General features: G+C 45.4%; 1 protein-coding gene across 4 annotated transcripts in view; it reads left to right on the forward strand.

The window, feature by feature from the left end:
• Positions 1–24480, forward strand: part of CCDC88C (coiled-coil domain containing 88C) — a 177530-nt gene that overhangs the window by 139284 nt on the left and 13766 nt on the right. For all 4 annotated transcript variants that reach the window (XR_005452540.1, XM_038752863.1, XM_038752873.1 and 1 more), the window contains exons 19-26: positions 1592–1753; positions 2391–2668; positions 5601–5744; positions 7708–7894; positions 8234–8379; positions 15468–15557; positions 16868–17106; positions 24115–24303. Coding sequence is in view for 3 of the 4 variants with exons in the window: in XM_038752863.1 (XP_038608791.1) it covers positions 1592–1753; positions 2391–2668; positions 5601–5744; positions 7708–7894; positions 8234–8379; positions 15468–15557; positions 16868–17106; positions 24115–24303 (1435 nt within the window). In the remaining variant the exon portion in view is untranslated. The remainder of the gene's footprint in view (positions 1–1591; positions 1754–2390; positions 2669–5600; positions 5745–7707; positions 7895–8233; positions 8380–15467; positions 15558–16867; positions 17107–24114; positions 24304–24480) is intronic.

Here is a 24480-nt window from a genome sequence, read left to right on the forward strand (position 1 = left end):
GTCACACAGCAGACCAGTGGCAGAGCTGGGATTAGAACCCATGACCTTCTGACCCCCAGCCCCATGATCTGTCCACTACACCATGTTGTTTTTGAAGTAGCAGTAGCAATAGTAGTAACAGCAGCAGTGATGGTATTTATTGAGCCCGTACATAGTGCAGTGTATTAAGTACTTGAGAAAAGACACATCCTATCCATAAGGAGGTTACACTATAACAGGGGAGACAAAACAAAATTGCAAATGGGGTAATCAGAATAAATAGATTCTACAATCAATCGTACATATATACCTGCATCATAATAACTGTCTCATTTGTTAAGCACTTACTATGTGCCAAGCACTATGGTAAGGGCTAGGATAGTGTAGCCGACAATCAAGTCCCACATGGGGCTGGCTCACAGTCTAAGTAGGCAGGAGAACAGGTTTTGAATCCCCATTTTGCAGATGAGGAAAATGAAGCTCAGAGAAGTGAAATGATTTGCCCAAGGTAATAGAATGGTAAATAGCGGAGCTGGGATAGAACCCGGGTCCTGTGAATCTCTCACCTGAGGTCTTTCCACCAGGACTTAATGCTTTTCATAAGTGTAAGACAGGGTGGCTGATAGATTGATTTGACCTGGGTTGTGGGAATAAATGGGGGAAAGTTTGGGAAGAAAATTTGGAAGGAGGGCTTTGAAGGTGATATAGTGTGTCACATAGTGGGTAGGGAGGGAGTTCCAGGCTGGTGGAATTATGTCAGTGAGGGGAGGGAGGCAGGAGAGGCAAGAGAGAAGGTTGACTTGGGAGGATGAAGGGAGCGAGTCAGAGAGGGGTCCACTAGCATTGAGGGCTGTCACCACCCTCCCCTCTCCAGGCTGCAAGGATTTGAGTGCTCCACAGAAACAGAACCCAGGTGTCCAAGGGAAAATGGGAGAGAGGCTTTAGCCTATTTGCCTTGGCTACCCGAAAGGGTGGGGCATGGATTCAGAGGCCCCATTTTTCTGTAATAACTAATGGAAAGTGAATGGCCTTCTTTGTTTTTGTAAATCCCTAGATTGTTACTTGAACAATTTCTAAGATGAGTTGTCTCCTCTTCTGAAGAGAGGAAAAACTCAGCAAAATCATCCTCTAAGAAGCATAGACTTGCTCTGGGACAGGTCTAAAAAGTATTTGCTGTTAAAAAGTTAATCATGCCAAAGCTCCTTTTGGCCAGTCATTTTATTATTTTTTTTATTACTAATGATATTTCTTAAGCACTTTTTAGGTCACACAGCAGACAAGTGGCTCCACTGCTTACTTTGGGCAAGTCACTTATTTCTCTGTGCATCCGTTACCTAATCTGTAAAATGGGATTGACACCGTGAGTCCTATGTGGGATATGGACTGTGTGCAACCTGATTTAACCCATATCTACCCCAGTACAGTGCCTAGGGCATAGTAAGTGCTTAACAAATACCATTTAAAAAAAAAGTGGAGCCGGGATTAGAACCCAGCTCATCTGACTCCCAGGCCCATGCTGCATCCATTAGGCCAAGCTGCTTTGGTAGGATTTTTAGGACTCTAACTGCTACTTGATGCTTTCTCTGCTTGGAATTCTCCCTTCCCCCTCTAGAATGCTGCCCTGAACGCAGAGAAACAGCTGCTTAAGGAGCAGCTCAAGCATTTGGAAACCCAGAATGTGTCCTTCAACAGTCAGATCCTGACACTCCAGAAGCAGAGTGCCTTCCTCCAAGAACATAACATGGCACTGCAGACTCAGACAGCCAGCCTCCAGGTCAGCACACCTGCACCTGCTTGGGAGCCAGAAGTCTTGGCTTCAGATATTTGGAGAGTGGAAAATGGGTGGTGGTGGGTGTGTGTGTGTGTGTATGTGTGTGCATGAGAGAGAGAGATTTGGGTGTCTTCATTTGGTTAGAGTTAAACATTCACTATTGTGAAAAGAAACAGGACATAGAAAAGAGTTAAGGAATTGGTTCATTGGTTCAAACAGGAGAGTGGAAAGTTAACTCAGAAAAGCAGCATCCCTGAAAATGGCCACAGAAAATGGCAAAAGGAGGTGGCAGAGAGGTGACTTGCTGGGCTCAGTGAGAGAACCAAAATTTGAACCCAGAGCTCAAACTGGACCTCTCTTAGCCTCCCTTCCCCTACCCCCACTAATTCCCCAAACCAAACAGCCGATTCTGGCAAAACTCTCCTCAGCCTCCCCTGGCTTGCACCTCCTTTCTGAAGTAACTGAGTGATTCCGAGGCACTGTGCTTTCAATATACCTGTACCTGGCTTGTGATTAGCAACAAGTATAGGCAAGCTAGCATGGGCATGCAAATGCTCAATTCCTTCCCAGAGCAACTGTGAATGTGAGTCCTTAGGCACATGCAAAGTATAAGGGGAATTTTCTTATTCTCAAAAACCAGGTGGAGAATTCAACTCTGAGCTCTCAGAGTGCTTCTCTTATGGCTCAAAACACTTTGCTCCAGAACCAGCAGACAGCTAAGGAGAATGAGAATGAGAGTATACTGAAACAAAAGGAGCAGATAAAGTCAGCCTATGAGTCCCTGCTTCAGGATCACCAGCACCTCGGCGCATTGCATGAGCGACAGTCCTCTGAATACGAAAGGCTGATAAACCAGCACAGCTGCCTGAAGACCCTGCACAAAAATCTGGAATTGGAGCACAAGGAACTGGGGGAAAGGTATGGATTTTAAGATGTGTGATTTGACTTCTCACCTCATTTCACCTCTGCGGGGAAAGACAAAAATACTGAAACTTGCAGAACATATGAAAGTACATTCCCTTCTTTTTTTAATAATTAAGAGTTATCTATCTGAGGCATTCCATCTGAACAGATTGTGAGGCTGTCTTATTGCCAACTGGTTACCCCCTTTTTTTTGCTGGGGGGGTGCACTTGTTAAACACTTCACTGTACTACATTTTGAGGTAATTCAAAATAATCAGGTAATCAGGTTGGACACCACCCCTGTTCCACAGGGGCTCACGGTCTAACTCGGAGGGAGGAGAATCTAATGCCCATTTTACAGATGAGGTAACTGAGAAACAGAGAAATTTAGTGACTTGGTCAAGGTCACACAGCAGGCATTTCCCTTGCAGCAGGCCAGCTGTGTGTATCTAGATCAGCATACCAACCTTGATGTGTAAACTCCCTTTTGGTAGAAGTGTGTCTGGTCTTTGGAGCTGTGGTTGCTTTGTGTCCCCACCCTATACTCTTCCTCTTACTGACCCCAGAAATTGTCATTCCTTCCTGCATGCTGCCAAATGTAAATTACCCTGTGAGCTCACTCCATTTAGTTTCTCTAATGATTACACTCCCTCCTTTGCCCATCATTCCCCCCCTAATCTGTAAAGTCTAATCTGTAACCCGTTTTATTGTACTCTCCCAATAATTTAGTACAGTGCTTTGTACACAGTAAGTGCTCAATAAATACCATTGAGTGATTGATTCCCTTCCTCCACCTAGCGGATAGAGCACAGGCCTGGGAGTCAGAAGGACCTGGGTTTTAATCTCAGCTCCATGACTTACCTGCTGTGGGACCTTGGGCAAGTCACTTAACTTTTCTATGCCTCAGTTACCTCATCCATAAAGTGGGGTTTGAGACTGGGAAACCCATGTGGGACAGGGTCTCTGTCCAACCCAATTAGCTTTTATCTATCCCGGGGCTTAGTACAGTGCTTAGCACATAGCAAGTTCTCAACAAATACTATCAAGAACACATACACACACACACACACACACACACACACCCCACCCCCCCCACCCCCCTCCCCCCCCACCTTTTCCCTCTGCCTGATCACTGTTCTTTGCCTCCTTGGAAACTCCAAACTTTCTAGAGCAGAGGGAAACTTCCAGCTCTGAGTGTGTGGCTGCTGCTGACATGGGGACATCTGCTGGAGAAGAAGAGTTTGGTAGCTGGAGTTTGATGCAGAAGGACAAAAAAAAACCCATCCATTAGTGATGTTTGACAGGCCAGCTGCCTTGCTGTTTGCTAAATGAAGTATTGGCGATGGCCTAGACCTCATCCTTGCTTACCTTGTCTTTCCTGGACTGATGGATCTGGTCCAGCCTGCAGGTTTAGCCTCCAATAATCACGCAGCACTGCACAGAGGCTATTTATCTAGTTTTCACCACTGGCCTGCTGTCCCGGTGGGCACTGGTCATTAGCGTTTCCCAGCAAGAGGCCAGCGTCTTACAGGAAAATCCCCAGTCTGAGGCTGTGAGTGTACAGCTGGCCAATGTGTGGATCCTCTTTCATTGTGAACTTGGGGTCCCTGCTGGAGCATTTTTGGCGGTTGGGGTGAGATGCGGGACCAGCTGTGGCCACCCCATCTTTCTTAAAGGCATAGCAGGGGAAATTGTCCTTATGCCATGATATTAAGGGATTTAGGTTAGGCCTTAGGAAAACTTTTCTAGAAATGAGGGTGGTTAGGCATTGGTTTCTGTGATTCATTCAGTTGTATCTATTGAGTACTTACTGTGTGCAGAGCACTGTACTAAGCACTTGGGAGAATACAGTATAACAATAAGCAGTCAGGTTACCTGCCCACAATGAGCCTACAGTCTGACTTCCTTGAGGGTAGGGGATCATGTATGTTCACTCCATTGTAGTCCATTGTAGTCTCCTCAGTGCTCAGAACTCTACCCAAGGTAAATGCTTAATACATATTAATGATTGATGGTGGCATTGTTTTCGCTGGAGGTAACTTGCATTTTATGGTGTTTCCAAAGTGCTTTTCCACCGCATATCACATTCTTACATCTCTGTCTGGTAAGAAGAGGCAGCTGATGTTATTGCTAATTGACAGATAAGGAAACTGTACCACAGAAAGGTTATGTGACTTTCCCTGGGTCACACAGCAGCCAAGTGGCAGAACTGGGATTATAATTGAGCAAAGGTCTAGTGGAAAGAGCATGGAAGTGGAAGTCAGGAGTCTTAGGTTCTAGTCCCATTTCTGGCACTGGCCTGCTATGTGACTTCAGGGAAGTCACTTAACCTCCTGAGGCCTGTTTCCTCCTCTGCAAAATGGGAATAAGATAGATTGTTAGCCCCTTGTAGGTCAGGGACTGTGTCTGATCTCCCCCAGGTGTTTTGTCCCTGAGGGAAGAGAGAGGGTATGTATATATATGGAGGTAGGGGGGAGGATTTAAAAACACACGATTGACCACAACAGCTTTCTTTAGATAGCAAAAGAGTGTGTGACCGATCCTCCAACCCCAAACCTCCCATTGAGGGCAGCTGTTTCAGAGTTTCCCTCCACCTGCCATAGGAGCCCCAGTAGGGGAGAACCTGCCTTTTAACTTTCCTCTTCCTGAGGAGCAGCAGGCTTCATTCCATGGAGCTCCCTGGTTATCCCTGGTGCTGGAGCTTGAGGTCCCATCCCAGTTTATGCACCTGAATCACTGTGTTTTCCTGAGCAGTAACTGCCTATTCTTTATTGCCTTTCCTCATCCCCCATCTTAGAAACCCTGGTTAAGTTGAAAAAGTATATCTTATGGAATCCCCCGTTTTTACATAAGACCTTTTCTTTTCAGGATGAAATCTACCATACAAGGAAAAGGCAAAGAGAAATACCAGAAAGAACTCAGTATTTATTTTATTTCCTTCATTCAGGCACAACAATGTTATGAAACACAAGTCTGAATTGGAAGAACTAGAAACTGTTCTGAAGACAGAGAGAGAGGCTTTGCAGCAAGAAAAGAGAACCAATGCAATTGCTACCGGTGAAAACCAGAAACTACGGGATGAATTGGACAGGTTTGGCTTTTTATAATGAATTCTGAATGTGGGAGGAAATGGAGAAATCCCATTGAACAAAGGGTGTGCTATTGCTCTGATCCAATGTTTAGTAGCATCAGAACCAGGACTTTTTTTGTTTTCAAATTTTATCAGAAACTGCAATTCAAACTAGATTGGGCAGCTTCCAGTGGCCATATTTTAAAAATCTGATTGAGCTTTTATGAACCAACTTACTGTTAAATAATCTTTTTGGGGGGATTTGCAAAGGTTTGTGTGACCTCTGGGAAAGGTAACAGTATCTTCACTGGCTGTCAGCTGAATGTAATTTCCAGCCTTTAATTTTATCCTTTCATATATAGTTCAGCCTGAATGACAAAATGAGGAGTGTGTGAGTTGGGTAATATTGATGAGATATTTAGATTATTTGAGATATATGAGATTAGAGAAGCAGTGAGACCTAGTGGATAGAGCCCCGGACTGGGAGTCAGAGGACCTGGGTTCTAATCCCATCTCCACCACTTGTCTGCTGTGTGACCTTCCCTCATCTGAAAAATGGAGTTTCAGTACCTGTTCTCCCTCCTACTTAGATTGCGAGCCCCATGTGGGACATGAGTATTTTGTATTTTCTCCAGAACTTAGTAGAGTGCTTTGCACGTAGTAAGCACTTAACAAAAATCACAGTCATTAAATTTGTAGTGTTCAGAAAATGCCATGGGGGGTTGTGTAAATTAGAGAGAAATTGTACCTTACCCCATGGTCAGTGATCATTTCAACCCTCAGAGGAAGCTAGCTTCTCCCAGCAACCAGTTCTGAGAACTGTTTTCGTCTTGTCAGCCGATAACCAGGACTGAGAAATTATTATTATTATTAGTATTAAGTGCCATCAAGTCATCTGTTCATATCGACTCCATGGATATACTTTCTCCAGAAAGACCTATCCTCTACCTCTCTGATGGTTCTTCTGCTGTTGTTGTTATAGTCTCTATCCATCTAGCTGCTGGTCTGCCTCTTCCACGTTTTCCCTGGACTTTTAATAATAATAATAATAATGATGGTATTTGTTAAGCGCTTACTATGTGCCAAGCACTGTTAAGCACTTGGGTAGATACAACATAATCAGGTTGTCCCACGTGGGGCTCACAGTCTTAATCCCCATTTTACAGCTGAGGTAACTGAGGCACAGAGAAGTTAAGTGACTTGCCCAAAGTCACTCAGCTGACAAGTGGTGGAGCTGAGATTAAAACTCACAACCTCTGACTCCCAAGTCTGGGCTCTTTCCACTAAGCCACGCCTAATATTAGTTTCTTCTCCAGAAAATTAGTCCTCCTGATTATGGATCCAATATGCTAATCTAACTCTCCTGCCACGGTAAGGTGTTGATTCATAGGAGAGACGGAGAAATTAGTCATGTGCAAACAAATGCTCAATACAGTCCTACCTAACCCATGAGGCCCATGTGGGACAGGGACCATTTTCAAACTCTTTAACTACTACCTACCCCAATGCTTAGAAGTGTTTGACACATAGTAAGCACTCAATGAATACCATCATTGTTATTATTTTACTTTCTCTTGAAGTGTAAATCATTATATTTCTCCCTGAACAATTCAGAATAGTCTCTAGGCCTCAGGTTCCTGATTTTCTTGCTGCCAGGAACCCCATAGGTTCCAATTAAGAACAGGATGCTACCTTGAGACCTCATTATGGACAAAATGGAGGTGAGAGGAATTTTGTCCAGTGGATGTTTGGCGTTAAATTGCTGAGTTGCCCAAGCCAATGGGAAACGTCTTCATAGAGTGGTTTTAGTTTGAGTGGAATGTGGTTCTAATAGGTTTTACTGCCCCACCTTCAAAGGGGCTCAATGCTCTTCACATGAGCTTGTTAGATACTAGCACAGTGTGATGTGACTTGGAGGGAAGAATTCATCAGATCTCTTCTGGGCTGCCTCAGTCTGTTTGCTTTGCCACTGTCCTGCTTGCAGAGTGAACTGCCTGCACATCCAGCTGAAGGGAGAGTATGAGGAGCTACACTCCCACACCAAGGACCTGAAAACTTCTCTGAACAACTCGCAGCTGGAGCTGAACCGCTGGCAGGCTCGTTTCGATGAGCTGAAGGAACAAAACCAAAGCATGGACCTCTCCATGACCAAACTGGACAATCACTGTGAGGTAAGGCGCACTTATTGGCCATCCCTATTTTTCTGGCTACATGATGGGGCGGGAGGCCAGAGGGGATGGTCTCCCCGAGGCGGGGCCAGAGACTAGTGTGGAGGTTGGGGGGTGGGATGGGCCTCCCTGGTGTGGGGTCAGAGGCTGGGAGGGGTGGCTCTGCTAGCTCCAATCTGAGCATGGAAGGTGGCATCTGGGGGAGGTAGTGGCTCATGTGCGTTAGCCACCGGGCCCAGGTTCCATCATAAGGACCTACGGGACATTGGTGCCAGTGTGGGCTAAACCTACATGTCAGAACCTGGGCCAGAATAACACAGCCAATTGCTTGGTCGGTCCTAGCTCCTTGCTCGCCTCAAAGGGAACCTGGAGGAAGAGAACCACCACCTTCTGAGCCAGATCCAGATGCTGAGCCAGCAAAACCAAATGCTCCTGGAGCAGAATATGGAGAACAAGGAGCAGTTCCACGAGGAGCAGAAACAGTACATGTATGTGGGGAGGGAAGAGGTTTGCTTGCTGGGCTCCAGAGAAATGGAGGGTGAATATGATAGGCCAGTGTTTCTCATGCCCAGTGACGGGACCCTTCCTGGCCCCCGGGTTGGAGTGGAATGCCCTAATTTCATGTTTGGGGTAAGAATGCTGGTTTTGCATACCTTGCTCAGGTCTCTTGTCCTTCCCTCCCACCCATACACTTTCCAAGGATGCATATGCCTCACCCCTCCTGGGCTCGCGCCCATCCCCTCGCTGGTGCTGGCCTAGACCCCCGGGGGCAGTGGGATGGGGGACATCCTTCTGTCCCAAAGTTCAAGGAAATCCCCCAGAATACTGCCCAGGCCAGAGCAGCAAAACGGCACACCACTGGCCCCCCAGGCCTCTGCCAAATAGCTCATCAAGAACCCTCCTCACAGTAGTGGGTGGAAGGGGTGTGGTGCATGAAGAGAAGCTGGACCACGTGAGCTGCAATGCCTCCAGACTACCACTAGCCCAAGGACTCTATCCTGGAGGCCTTGCCCACTCCTGAAGATGAGGCCTGGAGCTCATGATTTATTATTATTATTATTATTATTATTATTATTATTATTAGTGTTGTTGTTGTTGTATTATTATATTATTAATAATATTTATTAAATGCTTACTATGTACCAAGCACTGTTGTAAGCACTGAGTAGATAGGAGGTTATCAGGTTGCCCCACATGGGGCTCACAGTCTTAATCCCCGTTTTACAGATGTGGTAACAGAGGCACAGAGAGGTTAAGTGACTTGCACAAAGTCACACAGCTGACAAGTGGTGGAGCCAGGTTTAGAACCCATGACCTCTGACTCCCAAGCCCGTGCTCTTTCCACTAAGCAATATAGCCTAGTAGTTAAATCATGGGCCTGGGAGTCAGAAGGACTTGGGTTTAATCCTAGCTCTGCCATTTGTCTGCTGTGTGGTCTTCACTTCTCTGGGCCTCAGTTACCTCATCTGTAAAATGGGGATTAAGACTCTTTAAACCCCATATGGGACATGGACTGTGTCCAACTAGATTAGCTTGCATCTACCCCAGCACTTAGAAGAGTGCCTGGCACATAGCACTTAACAAATACCATAAAAAAGAGAGAGAGAGAGAGCTGTCCGTGGCATCAGCATGTAGGCAGAGAAGGGGTCCAGGTCATTCTGGGCTGTTTGTTGTATTTCTTCCCTTACTGAACCAGGAAACTGCTCAGACTTCACAACAAGGAAGAGGTCTGAGCAGATAGAGCGGAGATCCAGCTGTAAGGGGAAGAGGCCAGCAAAGAGCCTGTTGGTTGGGGCTGAGCCACTCTTTTGATCCTGCAGCCTCTCTTTCCAATCAGTTGATCAATGGTGTTTATTGAGCATTTACTGTATGCAGAGCATGCTGCTAAGCCCCAGGGAAAGATCCCTGCCCTCAACAAGCTTACAGTCTAGAGGAATCAATCAATAGTAAGCATTGAGCCCTTACCATACCATGTGATTGGGAGCATGTGTAGGCATGATCCTTGCCCTCAAGGAGCTTCCAGTCTAATATACAGATCAGAAAAAGGGCTCTGAAGAGGGAGAATAGCTGTGGCTGAGTGAATTTGGAGAGGAGAAGGAGTTCCAGAGAGTGAAAAGGGCATGTGGAAAGTGGTAGTGTGGGGAAGTAGGCACAATGAGTAGCTTGAAAGGAGTAAAGAGTAAGATCTGGGGTGTAGTGGGAGAAAAGAGTGAATAAGTAGAAGGTGGGGGGAAAATGAGTTGAATGCCTGAAAGCTAAGTTCAGAAACTCCTCTTAATGCAGAGAAGAATGGGTGGGAAACCATTTGAGGTTTTGAGGAGCTGGGAGACATATGCTGAATGACATTAGGAAAATGTTACAAGCAGCAAAATGAAGCATGAACTGGAGAGGGGAGAGGCTGACAGCAGGGAGACCAGTGAAGAAGCCGGCACAGTGTAAGTGGATATGATTTGAACTCGGTTATGGATCCAGGGCATGGTGGAAGAAAAACCTACAGGATTTGGTAAGGGACAGAATAGGAGTCGTTGTGGATACTGTCACAGTTACAAGCATGAGGGATGGGGAGGATGGTGGGTTGTCAATCATATTGGGAAAGTTAGGGGATGGAGAGGCTTTGGGAGGAAAGACGAGTTCAATTTTGAACATGTTGAGCTTGAGGTGCCGGTGAAACATCCATTCAGAGGTGACCCAGAGGCAGGAGGAAATACTAAACTGATGGATGGACTGGGAGGAACAGTGGAATCTAGAAAAGGTGGTTTTTTTTGCGAGACGCGAGCATGTCTCCCCAGCTTTTAAGAGTTGCTGTGATGCAGGAGTGGACCAGTCTGGAGCTGCAGAGCCTCAAATGCCTGTTGTGTAATAATAATAATGGCATTTGTTAAGTGCCTTACTATGTACCAGGCACTGTATTAAGCTCTGGGGCGGATGCTAACAAATCGGGTTGGACACAATCCCTGTCCCATGTGGGGCTCACTGTCTCAGTACCATTTTACAGATGAGGGAACTGAAGCACAGAGAGTTGTAGTGACTTGCCCAAGGTAACACAGCAGAGCCGGGATAAATAAGAACCCATGACCTCCTGACTCCCAGGCCTGTGCTCTATCCATTACACAACTGGGTGCCTCCCAGGAAGAGTTATGATGGAGGGAGCCTGGGGGCTGAAATAGGACTGGGCTACTTCAGGTGGAGGAAGAAGTAGAGAACCGGCAAGCCCGGTTTTGTCCCTGGGCTTTGAAGTAGTTTCCTGTTGGCTCTGACTTGATGGATTCATGTTCTCACTTGGTGGTTAATCCTATGTCTCTGGAAATCGTAGCTTATGTCTGTGTGCCAAAACAAATTGCATTGCTGGCAATTACTAAACTTCTGATCCTGGGGTTGTCAAGTAGTCAGAAATACCATTTCATTAACACACCATTGGCTCAGAACAACAGACTTAGCAGTGGGCCAGGCATAAGGCGGTTGCTCCCGCAAATCCTTTCTTTAATTCTCCAATTTCTAGTTCATCAGGAGCATTATTTATGTATGTGCAGGAGCTGCATAAAAGCTGTGTCTTTGGCTATAGAGGCTGAGGGAGTATTTCCAGACTCAGAAGTTTTCTGAAGCAATCACATTCGCTGAGTTGTCCAGTCGGCCATACGACTGGGTAAACTTGTACTTCCCAAGCGCTTAGTACAGTGCTCTGCACACAGTAAGCGCTCAATAAATGTGACTGAATGAATAAACCAAGCACATCTGACCCAAAAGACTATGGTTTTGCCTTTCCTTTCTGCTGCCTCTCAAGTTTCTGTGGGAAGAGAGGCCCAGAAGGATAGCAACGAGCGAACTGTTACCCACAGACCCTTGGAGAGGTGGGTGACTTAGAGAAAAGAGTCTGGCACTGGGAGTTTAGGAGACATGGGTTTTAGTCCTGCTCTGCAACTTCCCTGCCTTGTGACTTTGGACAAATCACTTGAGCTTTTTATGCCTCAGTTTTCTCATCTGTACAATGGGGCTAAAAAAACCTTTTCTCCCTCCATCTTAGACTGTGTAGATGGGGACTGTGTCTGATCTGATTATCTTGTATTTACCCATACTAAGTGCTTAATAAATGCCATCATTATTATTCTCTTAGAAGGACTCTTCCCACAGGAACAAATGCAGAATTAGCCCAAGCAGATTGGAAGGGAATAAACCACCAGCCCCACAATCCAAAGTGGTCAACCATCCTGTGGAGGAGTAATCTAGGATGCAATACTCCCACATGCCAGTGAAGAGAGCAGAATTTTGACTAAAAGCATATGGGCTCATGTATTGGAAGCACAAGCTTGGTCCTAGCCAGATTCTAATGTCTGTGACAGGCCAATCCCCATTCTATAGCATGTTCTCCAAAGGTGCAGACTCGGGGACAGGTGAAACCCCATGAGATCTAGAGATCTGAGTCTCCAGCAAAGAAAACCCAGCAAAGGGTCCCAGCAAGTGGGAGGAGTCAGGAATTGGACTGGTGCTGAGCTTGGGTCCAGGAGGGCAGTGGAGTGATGAAGTTGGCAGAGAGCTAGGGAGCAGGAGGTGGTGGGGAGCAAGGCAGATGGCGAGCTGACCCTGGACCTCCTGGCAGTACATGCCAGTGCCGTTTCTTTGGAGACAAACATCTTCAGATTCTCCTGTCTACCACCTCACCAGCCTGCTAGCAAGACTGGGCTTCCAAGCTCCTTTCTTTGCTACCACTGTCTGAGGCAGGATATTGGAATGGGTGGACTGTGGTTCTGGCCCAGCCATGACCTTGCTTCTGTTCTTAAGCTTTTGTTCCATATGAGGTCTCTTGCATTGCAAGAGGTTATGAGAGTGCATCTCAAAGGAACAGGGCTGAAAGTCTTTGTCAGATGACCCAGGTCCAAGGCCCAGGTGCTCCAGCCCACTCTCCATGCCACCCCACCCCTCTTCCAGCTGGGGTTATACCAACTCCCTGCTCTCCTCAGGCCTCTTTGGTCCCAAGCTTGGTATCCTGCTAGCCCCTCTGCCAGTTTCTCTCTTCTCCTGCTTGCCCGATCCCCTGCTGGTTTTCACTCTGCCTGGTCTTCAAGGACCCTGCTCCCTTCCCATCCCCAGCACCACCTCCCCACCTCCACCAGCCTTATACCCCTGTGTTTTGACAGGCCTCCCTCCCCGAACTCCTGCCCCTAACCAGACTTCAGCCTTCCTAGATCCCTAATCCTCTCCACCCCCTCATAGCCCATCCTGCACCCATAATCCACTCAATTTCAGTCCAGTGCACATTTTACAATAAAAAAAAATCAAATGCATACATATTTCTCCCCCTTCTTCCTTTTTCACTCATGGAATAGTGGATGGAGCATGGGTCTGGGAGTCAGAAGGTCATGGGTTCTAATCCTGGCTCCGCCACTTGTCTGCTCTGTGACTTTGGGCATGTCACTTCGCTTCTCTGTGCCTCAGTTACCTCACCTGTATAATGGGGACTGAGACTGGGAGCCCCACGTGGGACAGAGACTGTGTCCAACCCTATTTGCTTGTATCTATTCCAGCACTTAATACAGTGCCTGGCATACAATAAGCGCTTAACAAATACCACTATTATTATTATTATTATTTCGCTCAGTTTCTTTCTGCCTTCCTCTCTTCAGAGTCAGCCTTTGCAGGAGACAGCGCTTCCAGGTGGGTGGGGTTGGGGGGGAATTTTGCTTGTTCAAAGCCCTCTTAGAGCTCACTTATCTCCCTGTCACCCTGTCACCTCTGCATCCCTTTGAAGAGGGGCTTGGGTTGGGGGGGGTGGGTGCGGGGGGGCCTGTTTACAGTCAGTTCCTGACCTAGCAGCCTTAGTTTACATATTAGTAGGAGGTGGAGGTTGGCTTTAGGTGTGGCAACGACCAGAGAGCAACTTGCCTGCACATGAACAAGTCTGTGGGGTGTTCAATTCTGCAAATGCATTTTAATTGCCCCTTGAAGCAATATACCATAGGGACTGGGGGAAGGCGTTTCTCCTTTGGCTGACCTAATCTTTAGGCACCAGAAGGAGAAATGAATATGAAGGTGGGGCCTTGATTGACATCTTCTTGTGTTTTCAGTGCCTGATTTCTGGTACTATTGTTCCTGTTACTTACAAATTCTAATTGTTGTAGGGTTTAGTATTTGGGATTTAGGGCACATCTACTTGGTATCCTGATTTTAATAGTGAATTTTCCCCCAATGTAACAGAAAAGGACACATTTGTCATGATTGCCCAAATAGATTATTTTAAATGTGGCTCCCTATATCTTCCATAAAGATCAACATGCACAGTCTGTGAAAACAAACACTTTAGCAGAAAACTGATCTTTGACAACTCAGATCCAGGATTCCCCTTTGAAGCCCCCTCACTTTTGTGACCACGGAGTCTTCAGAAGCAGCGTGGCATAGTGGATAAAGCATAGACCTGGGAGTCAGCGGGACCTGGGTTCTAATCCTGGCTCCACCAGTCATTTAACTTCTCTGTACCTCATTTGTCTCATCTGTTAAATGGGGATGAAGACTGTGAGCCCCATGAGGGACAAGGACTGTATCCAACCCAATTGCCTTGTGTTTACTCCAATGCTTAGAATTTTGTTTCACACATAGCAAGTACTTCACAAATACCATCATCATCAACGCTTTTGGTCCATCTCAGCAGAGTCACCCCATGAGGCACCAAGGCCAGGAAACAGCTTGAGGAGTGCCAGTGTGGGTTACCAGGATGCGGAAGGGGAGTGCTCCTTATTTGTCCTCAGCATTTCCATCCCCTTCAACTTCCACGTCCTCCCCCCTTGCTCTGCCTTCCAAATTTTATCCCTGTCAAGACCTCTTCCCACCCCGGCAAGCAGTGAACCTGGAGGAGAGCTCTCTGATAAACTCTGTGCTGTAGGGAATTCCCAAGTCTTCTAAGTAGCCCTTGCGTTTGAACTGGAAATGGATTTCAAGAGCTGTGCAAGGTGCTTCCATAAACCAGAGGGCTTGGGAGTCCATCAGCTAAATGATCAAAATAGAAGGAGGAGTTTCAGATGCTGAGCTCTTGAGTGGGATTCTACAGTAGGCAAATATGTCCACTGGACGATACTGTAGGAAGGTGATTTCTGGGAGAGAAAGGGGCCTAACTTTCTTTTCTGGCTAGGTTGACCGTTATTGTTCTTTTTAATGACTCAGTCACACCTAGGATTTAAATCTTAAATCCAAGGAATCCCATTAACATGTAAGAATGGACTAATGTGTAGTCTGGTAACTAATCTAACTTCCTGTCGTGGTTGGTGTGCTAATAAGTTTCTTAAAGGCAAGGTCTGTGGCTTATTTTTAATAGATGCCCTCAAGAGTCTAGTACATGACTCTGTGCCCCAAGGTATTCAGTTAAGTACCTGTTGACTGTTACCTTTTATTCTAAATTGCTTGAAAGTGAATCACCAGAGTTGAGCTGTGCCTAGAGGCAGGTAGTTCTAATAAGTCATTTCAAGTTAGCTCTGCATCTTAGACCCAATGCATCGCTCCTTGGTTCTCTGCTTAGAAAGAGTCTATTTGTTTAGCCTGATGAAGCTCAATTTGATCTTCCAGCAGTCTTTGTTTTCCCTCTTTTTGACAGAGACAAACTGAATTCCTTAAAGAGACATAAGGAAAAACTAGAAGAAAAAATAATGGATCAGTACAAATTTTACGATCCTGCTCCAAAGAAGTAAGTTCATCTGTTACTTGGCTTCCAATAAGGAGTTGAACCCAGGACACAGTCATATTGTACGAAGGCAATAGGTGCCTGCTAATTTACATTCAATTTTTATGTTATCCACTTAATGTCAGAATGCACAGAGATCCCCCTCAGTCCCAGCTAGTTATCCCTCAGACCCTCCATCCCAACTAGGAGCACTACCACTATGTAGCTCCTGTCTAGTGGCTATCTTGTTCTCCACCTCCACTGTTGCTGTGTCCCATATTGGAGGTGTATCCTGATGTTCAGGAGCCTCATGTGACTAGAGAAGCAGCATGGCTTAGTGGAAAGAGCCCAGGCTTGGGAGTCAGAGGTCATGTGTTCTTATCCTGGCTCTGCCACTTGTCAGCTGTGCAACCTTGGGCAAGTCACTTCTCTGTGCTTGTTACCTCATCTGTAAAATGGGGATTAAGACTGTGAGCCCCATGTGGGATAATCTGATAATCTCATAGCTATCCCAGTGCTTAGAACAGTGCTTGGCACATAGTAACCGCTTAACAAATACCATTATTATTATTCTTATTATTATGTGATGGTTTGGGGTAATGTCTCGAAAGCCAGACGGATTCTCAGATCCTGTCAGTGCATTCCTCCCTCTGTGGGGCTAACCAGAGAATCAGAATATCGACTTTGTACTGCCACCCAATGAAAGTTCTTCTGGCCTTAACAAAATGAACCTCCTAGAATGCCCAATTTTTTTTTGATGGCATTTGTTAGCGCTTACTGTGTGAAGCACTGTTCTAAGCCATTCTGAGCAGCCAGGACCCTGCCTATTGAGCAGAATCAGTGAGTTCGGCAGTCTGGGAAACTCTGAGACTGCATGGGACTACCTCAGCAGTCAAGACTCAAACCCAGTGACTCTGCAGGTCCTGGTCTTGAAATGTCACTAGCACATAGCAGGGCAACCAAATACCTTTTCTGGTTTTTCCAAGCTGCTACTCTTTCCTGTTTTCTGGGATTAGCGAAGTGGGGGGGGATGTTTTTTAAATGTTGTGTTTGAAAGTCAAAATCAGCGAAAAGGTACCCTTTATAGAGAGAGCAAATCTCTCTTTGGAGTAATGTTTTACTTTGAAACTCTCCTTTGCAGAGGACCTTTGTCATGTGAATTATCCACCATTCCCAGCCTTATGCCCGCAACTTTCTCTTGGGTGCCCCCGGAATACCATTCTAACACCTAAACTCTCAGAAGAATTTCTCAAGTGTTTCTAAATTCTTAAGGAAGGGGCAACTTTGCTGGTGTGTTTTCTAATGGCTTCCTTCTGAAAATCCACCTGCACTAGGAAAAACCACTGGATTGGAGCCAAAGCTTTAGTCAAATTCATCAAACCAAAGAAAGAGGGTGCAAGAGAGCGATTAAAATCAACAGCAGAGAGTCCTCCCTGCCAGCTGGAATCCACAGATGCCGCTTCTCCATCTGCTTCCCAACCTCTCAGGTTGCAGCCAGAGAACCCAGATAATATCCTTTCGGGGCCAGACTGCCCGGAAGAGAGAGAGAATCACAATGGACCCTTGGTGAAAGGTAGGAGTTGGTTAGTTAGTTGGATCTTGTTCTTGATAACAAAAGATGTAGACTAAATGGCTTACTTAATAGATGAGACTAACATTAAGTTGTGTGTGCACCCTCTGCATACTCCCTGAGGTAGGTATATGTCCTGGTAACCTATAAAGACATCGTGTCTTTAATAATGAAAACTGGTGACTGTATTCTGGATGTTGCTCTATTAACAAACAAGAAGCAGGACTCATTGGGAGCAGTGTGGCCTAGCGGCAAGAGCACAGGCCTGGGATTCACAGGACCTGGGCTCTAATCCTAACTCTGCCTCTTGTTCACTGTGTGACCTTGGGCAAGTCACTTAACTATGAGAAGCAGCATGGTGTAGTGGATAAAGCACAGGCCTAGGCGTCAGGAGGTCATGGGTTCTAATCCTGGCTCTGACACTTGTCTGCTGTGTGACCTTGGGCAAGCCACTTAACTTCTCTGTGCCTCAGCTACCTCATCTGTAAAATGGGAATTTTGACTGTGAGCCCCACGTGGGACAGCCAAATTCTTGTATCTATCCCAGTGCTTAGAACAGTGCGTGACACATAGTAAGCCCTTAACAAGTACCATCATTATCATTATTATTATTTTCTGGGCTTCAGTTACCTCACCTGTAAAAATGGGGATTAAATCCTTCTCAGTCCGTCTTAGATGGTAAGCCACAAGTGGGACAGGTACCTTGTCCAATCTGATTAACTTATATCTACCCCAGTGCTTAGTACAGTGCTTTACACACAGTGAATGCTGAATAAATATCATAATTATTTATTTATTTGCACTGGTGATGATGGAGTCTCCCTTCGGATGAGCTTTGGACCTAAGACTTCCAGGCCAAAAATTCATGCAGAGAAATCAATTATCAGGACTGTGTCTTGGGCAGTGCCGCTCATTCATTCGTTCATTCCATCGTATTTATTGAGTACTTCCTGCATGATAAGCAGTACTTGGGAGAGTACAATACAACAACACACAGAAACATCCTCTGAGCATGTCTTGCCCCTGCAAGTCACCGTTCTGCCTGGGACACATAGCTTAAAGAGGGAGCGGGCAGGCAAGGGTTTCCCCCAGTATGGAGGGCAGGTGGAGATTTTTCTCTGTTTGGGACCAGTTTATGGCCAAGGAGACTGCAGGTAGTGCCAATGCTGAGCTTGAAGGGCCTGGAGCCAGCAGGCCTTTGCCTTGGTAGCCGCTGTGGTCTAAGCCCGTGTTAACCAGCTGCTCTTCAGGATTCCTTTTGGGCTCGTTGACTTCAGGAAATGCCCTCGGTGCTTCTTCAGCCAGGAAACTTCACCACCGATGGCAAAACCCAGCAGGTGGAGTTGAAACAGTTGAGGAACGGCAGCCTAGAGGACAGACCACAGGCCTCATGGTCCGAGGATGTAGGTCCTTATCCTCATTCTCCAGCTGCCTGCTGTGTGACCCTGGGCCAGTCACTTCACTTCTTGGTGCCTCAATTTCCTCATCTGTCAAATGGAGATTCAGTGCCTGTTCTCCCTCCCCATGTGGGACAATCAATAAATCAATCAATCGTATTTATTGAGCGCTTACTGTGTGCAGAGCACTGTACTACTAAGCACTTGGGAAGTACAAGTTGGCAACATATAGAGACAGTCCCTACCCAACAGTGGGCTCACAGTCTAAAAAGGGGAGACAGAGAACAAAACCAAACATACTAACAAAATAAAATAAATAGAATAGATATGTACAGGTAAAATAAATAAATAGAGTAATAAATATGTACAAGCATATATACAGGTGCTGTGGGGAAGGGAAGGAGGTAAGATGGGGGGATGGAGAGGGGGACGAGGGGGAGAGGAAGGAAGGGGCTCAGTCTGGGAAGGCCTCCTGGAGGAGGTGAGTTCTCAGTAGGGCCTTGAAGGGAGGAAGAGAAGGAAGAGGGACAGGGACTCTGTCTGACCTAAGAACAGTTATAGTATTTGATAAGTGCTTACCATGTGTCAAACACAGTACTAAGCACCAGGGTAGATAAAAGATAATCATGTCCCACATAGGGCTCACAGTTTAAGTAGGAAGGAGAATAGGCATTGAATCCCCATTTTGCAGATGAGGGAAGTGAGGCACAGAGAAGTTACAGCAACAGACAAGCAGAGAGCTAGGATTAGAACCCAGGTCTTTCTGACTCCCAGGCCCATGCTCTATCCATTAGGCCATTCTGCTTCTCTAGAGCATGTACAGCTGAAGGTTTTTAATTAACTTGTAAATTTAAAAGTGTTAGTGTAATTCCCAATTGTTCAACAAAAAATGTACTAGACATAATGGGAAATATAAAATCAATCAATCCTATTTATTGAGCACGTGAAGAGCACTGTACTAAGCATTTGGGAGAGTACAGTACAACAGAGTTGATAGACGTGTCCCGTACCCACAGCAAGCTTACAGTCTAGACAGGGAGAAGAAAGGAAACTTAATGTTCCTTGCAAACAAGAAGCTTACAGTCTTCTGGATTTTGTGAAACCACCTTTCTAAATATTGAAACTGTTGGCAGATGGTTTTTCGATATAAAGTTATCTACTTTTACCTTTTGAATGGTTAGTATCCGCTGTATGTTGAATAGCTATATGGGTATGATATTTGTATGTGTACTGCTGCTCTGCCTATTTGCTCATTGCACTCCATGTCTCAGAGAGGGCATGACTGGCAGAGATAATTAATAATAAAGTGGTATTAAGCACTTACTATGTGCCAAGCATTGTGCTAAGGACTGGGGTAGAATCAGATGGATCCCAATTTCTGTTATACATGGGGATCAAGTGCTAAGGAGGTGAGAACAGGTATTCATTCATTCATTCAATTGTATTTATTGAGCGCTTACTGTGTGCAGAGCACTGTACTAAGCGCTCCTTGTTTTATAGATGAGGGAACTGAAATACAGAGAAGGTAAATGACTTGTCCAAGGTCACTGCACCATAATCAATTTCTCTGCACAAGCGTTTGGTCCTGAAGTGTTGGACCTGGGTTCATCCATTGTTCCTGATGCAAGGCTTCATCATCATGCGTGCTGCCTGCTCCTAAATGGTAAAGGCAGGTCTTAACAAACACTGTATGTTGGTGCCAAGCAACAAAAGCAGCATGGCTGAGTGAACCTGGGCCTAGGAGTCAGAGAACCTGAGTTTAAATCTCTCGAATGCTCTGCCACTTTCTGTCTGTGTGACCCCTGGCAAGTCGTGCTCAATTTCCTAACTGTAAAATGGGAATTCATTATCTGTTTTCCTTCCTACACAGACTGGAGCCCCATGTGGGACAGGGACTGTGTCCGTCCAACCTGATTATCTTGTATCTAGAACAATACTTGGCACATAGTGTTCCAGGTTCATTTTTGAAACTGTCACATTGTATGGTTATATGTGCATATAGCTATAATTCTATTTATTCTGACGGTTTTGACACCTGTCTACATGTTTTGTTGTCTGTTTCCCCTTCTAGACTGTGAGCCCGTTGTTGGGTAGGGACTGTCTCTTTATGTTGCCACCTTGTACCTCCCAAGCACTTAGTACAGTGCTCTGCACACAGTAAGTGCTTAATAAATACGATTGAATGAATGGTGTTTAACAAATACTATTAGTGTTATTATTACCATTATTACTGTTATTTGAAAAATTACACATAATTCACCTCTGCACCGGGTGGCAGGCAGGTAGTGAGGCAAGATGGCAAATGAACTAAAACAGTTCAATCAAAGATAGCGCACAGATTAAGGCCGAGGACTTTTGACAGTCGAGTGTTTAGTTTACTTGTTTTAAGGCTAAACTCTGATGTATGATCTATAAGCTCTTCCTCTAGACCGTAAGTTCACTGTGGGCAGGGAATGTGTCTGTTATATTGTACTCTCCCAAGTGCTTCCTACAGTGCTCTGCACAGTAATTTCTCAATAAATACGATTGACTGATATATCACTAACAGTGTGTGGTATGCATGAACATTAATACTTGTGCTTTAGGTAGTTTTCATTATCTTGGGTTTTCTTTTCTTGTTATGCATTTGGGACCCATCAGCTGAAATGAGCCCTCGTTCAGAGAGGAAAGCCTTGCACACAGTGAGAAAGTATGGAACTGATTCTGTTCTAAGGATGTGGAACCATATTGGCTCTCCTCAGTGCCTGGTATGGAATGATTCCAGCAGGTGGCACTATCAGTGAAGAAATGCAGTGCCAACAAGAGAATTCCCATTTCTCTTAACCATGTCAAATGGTGATTTGGGAGTGCTTGGGTGAGCAGTTAGTGGGCAGTTAAGAGTTATTTGCCTTTAAAATCACTTGGTGAAACATTGTGAGTTTTCTATTTTGTTGCAAGGAATAATTGTCAATTACCCATATGGTGAATTTTGTTTTGTTTTTGGTTTCTTCTTTGTTTTTTTGTGTGTGTTTTTGGTTGGCGGGGCGGCGGGGGCCGGGGGGGCGGGGGGGGGGGATAAAGAGAAAGGAAATTATGGATCTGGTGGGTATTGGGTTTTTGGATGCTGCTGTAAAAAAATTATAATTCTCCATAACAGCATGCAGAAAAATATTTTTGGAGGTAAACTCTTACAAGAACCTTGTATGTATCACTACTTTCTTTTTACAAGAAAAGCCATATTTTACTAAAGCTGCATATAAATCACATTGATGTAAACATGTTTAAGCAGGAATGAACTTAGAGCCATTAAGAGCTTGTTGTACCTATTACCTTTTGGCTTTTGAGATAACAAACATGACCCAATTAAATGAAATTGTTCGCACAGATTTGTTAGAAACTTCACTGTTACCCCAAAGGGTGAGGAAAGATCCTGGCATGATTGTTTCCTACTTCATAATTTTAAATGTGAAAGTGAAAAGAGTATAAATCATGTGCTCCCATAAAATCGCAATGAAATTATCGATGAGGGTTAGTTCAGTGACTGAAGATGTATCCTTAAGCGGCTACTGGTTGAAGGCATGGATGACTGTTTGAACTAAGTCCCTAAGTTGGGTGTTAGCACTGCCCATATGCTTGGTTTTAGTGGGGATGCTGAACTCTTAAGTTGTGTAAGACCATTTGTTTTCATGGGGTTTTTTTTTGTTTTTTGGGGTTTAATTTGTCTTTTCTTTCTTCTTCTTTTTGGGATATCCGGGTGACGATAATTTAGCAGCTCAGCGCAAAAAGAGTCCCTTTTTGAGAAGCAAAAGCAAGGACAAAGAAAAGTCTCCAACGATCCACCCAACTCTCTCTAAACGTCTGCGGTTCTGGTCTAATTCTGACATACCACCCTCTCCTAACGAATCTCTCTCTTTCTCATCAATCGGAGATTTCTAAACCCTTCTCTCTATCATATGTCTTCATCATCTGTCTCCATTTGTTTCCGAAGTCTCAGTAGAAAACAAGTAGCGCAAAGGCAGCATGATCTCTGTGGGTACACACGACTCCATACCTGTGATACAAATGCCATAAGCATATTAATCCCCAACCAAAGCCAGTTTCCAACGAGGACGGACCATAATTCCCAGGGGAAGATGAGTTGTTCTACCCTATGGATCATTTCTCCCGGGAAGCACAGTTTTAGGGGAGGTTCTCGTCATACAGCCCGTGGGTGCCGGACCCCTTGGACTGTGTTTCCCATAATACGTAAGTGACGCTTTGGTGTGCTTCTGAGTGTCTCTGAATGTTGCAGGCTTTGACCGCTTCCAGTCCGAGAGTGGGACTGGCTAGCTGTTGCTCTGCTTCCTAAATGTGCTGATCGTAGCAAACACCCTTTTTTAGAATTTGGTTCTTAAAGACGGTTTTTTTAGGCAGCCAAATTGTAAATTGCCATGCTTTTCCTACCTCTCTACCAAAACACTGTACTGAGTCTTGGCACCTCAGTCCTTGAGCATATCTCCACAGCACCACATTTCAAGGAGTTTGTTCACCTGCTCAATAAGTTGACGCAAATTGGATTCATTAGTAAAGGTCCAGATTCCAGGACAGAGTGGCTTAACTGGGCTCTAGCCTTCTGAAAATTGGGGAAAAACAGTGGCAGATGATTTCAGGAAAATTGTCTCTGCCAAAGGAGGTTATCCTGAGAGACCTTCAGAAACAACATAGCCCCTTTAACTCAATTGCCCTTCCTAGCCTGGTTTTTTTTATTTTATTTTATTTTTTTTGGAAAAACACCTTTAGTCTCTGGGCTAATAACACCTTTTTTCTGTCCTTCATGCTAACTGTTCATTCGTTTCCATCGTTTATTAGGTTTACGATTTTACTTTTGCCCAATAAAGGGTCTGTGCAGGTTCATTTTACAAAACTTGAAACTTGCTTCTCATCAAGGTCACCGCCCAAAACACAAGCTCAAACTTGAATTCACATGATTATAACTTTTGAGCATTTAAATTGCATATTAGCTTTGCAAAGTGCCTTCCAGTCATTTTATTAATGGTAGTTTTGCATTTCTGAAAAGGTACAATTGAGGTTACTCGGAATACTGTGGGATTTGAAAGTATACTCTGACTCCTTTTAGTATATCAGGAATTATGGGCCATAAAGGTTTTATATGGCCAGCAAACCCTCCCCAAGATCCTGAGCGAAAGATGAAAACCTACCAGTAGGATGCAGCATCCCGGAAAACCAGTTCTTTCCTTGGGATAGCTTGTGATCTTTCAGGAGATATTATTTTTAGGTGCTTTCAAGATGAAGAGTTTTTGTTAAGAATTTCCATGGGGTCTTCCCTAGAGTTGGCCATTTGGAGTTTGCTCTCCATTGAGTTTTCCCCCTTTTCCCTTTTTAATGAGTTCCCAGAGACGAAGCCTCAGAGCTGATTGCTCCAGGGCTGGGGAGACAGTTACGCTGGTCCCCCGGGGTCGACTTTAGTAGTGTGTCCCTCTCACGAATGGGCTGTCCTGTGTAGTCCTATGGTGTGGCTTGCCAGCCTAGCTCTTGTCTGTGCAGCTCTGTGTCCTGGCTTCAGGGGCTCGGAGGGCAGTGACGGCCCCAGCTGAACTCCTCAGGGCCTAACTTTCCTTGTGCATTTCCTTCCCAGGCCCCAGTGACCCGAAGCAGAAACGAGGCTCCCCGCACCCAAACAGGAGCGACAGCTTTGAAGCCTCAGCAGATGGTGTTGGCAAGCACTGCCACGCAGAACTGAGCTCCCGGGCCTTCTCAACCCCTGCCATCCACGTGACCCCATCCACTTCCACGTCCACTGCAAGACGCCTGAGCCGGCCCAAAGGTGGGAGAGGCCTAGAGCATGCCAAGGCTTCTAGGCGAGCTGCTAAAGCAAGGAGGCCCATCTTTAATTACAGTAAAAGTCATGATATTTGTTAAGTGCTCACTATGTGCTGAGCACTGTACCTTAAGCACTGGGATAGTTACGGTTTAGTCAGATCAGACACAGTCCCTGTCCCTC

This window comes from Tachyglossus aculeatus, chromosome 1, assembly GCF_015852505.1.
Source record: "Tachyglossus aculeatus isolate mTacAcu1 chromosome 1, mTacAcu1.pri, whole genome shotgun sequence".
Taxonomy (NCBI): Eukaryota; Metazoa; Chordata; class Mammalia; order Monotremata; family Tachyglossidae; genus Tachyglossus; species Tachyglossus aculeatus.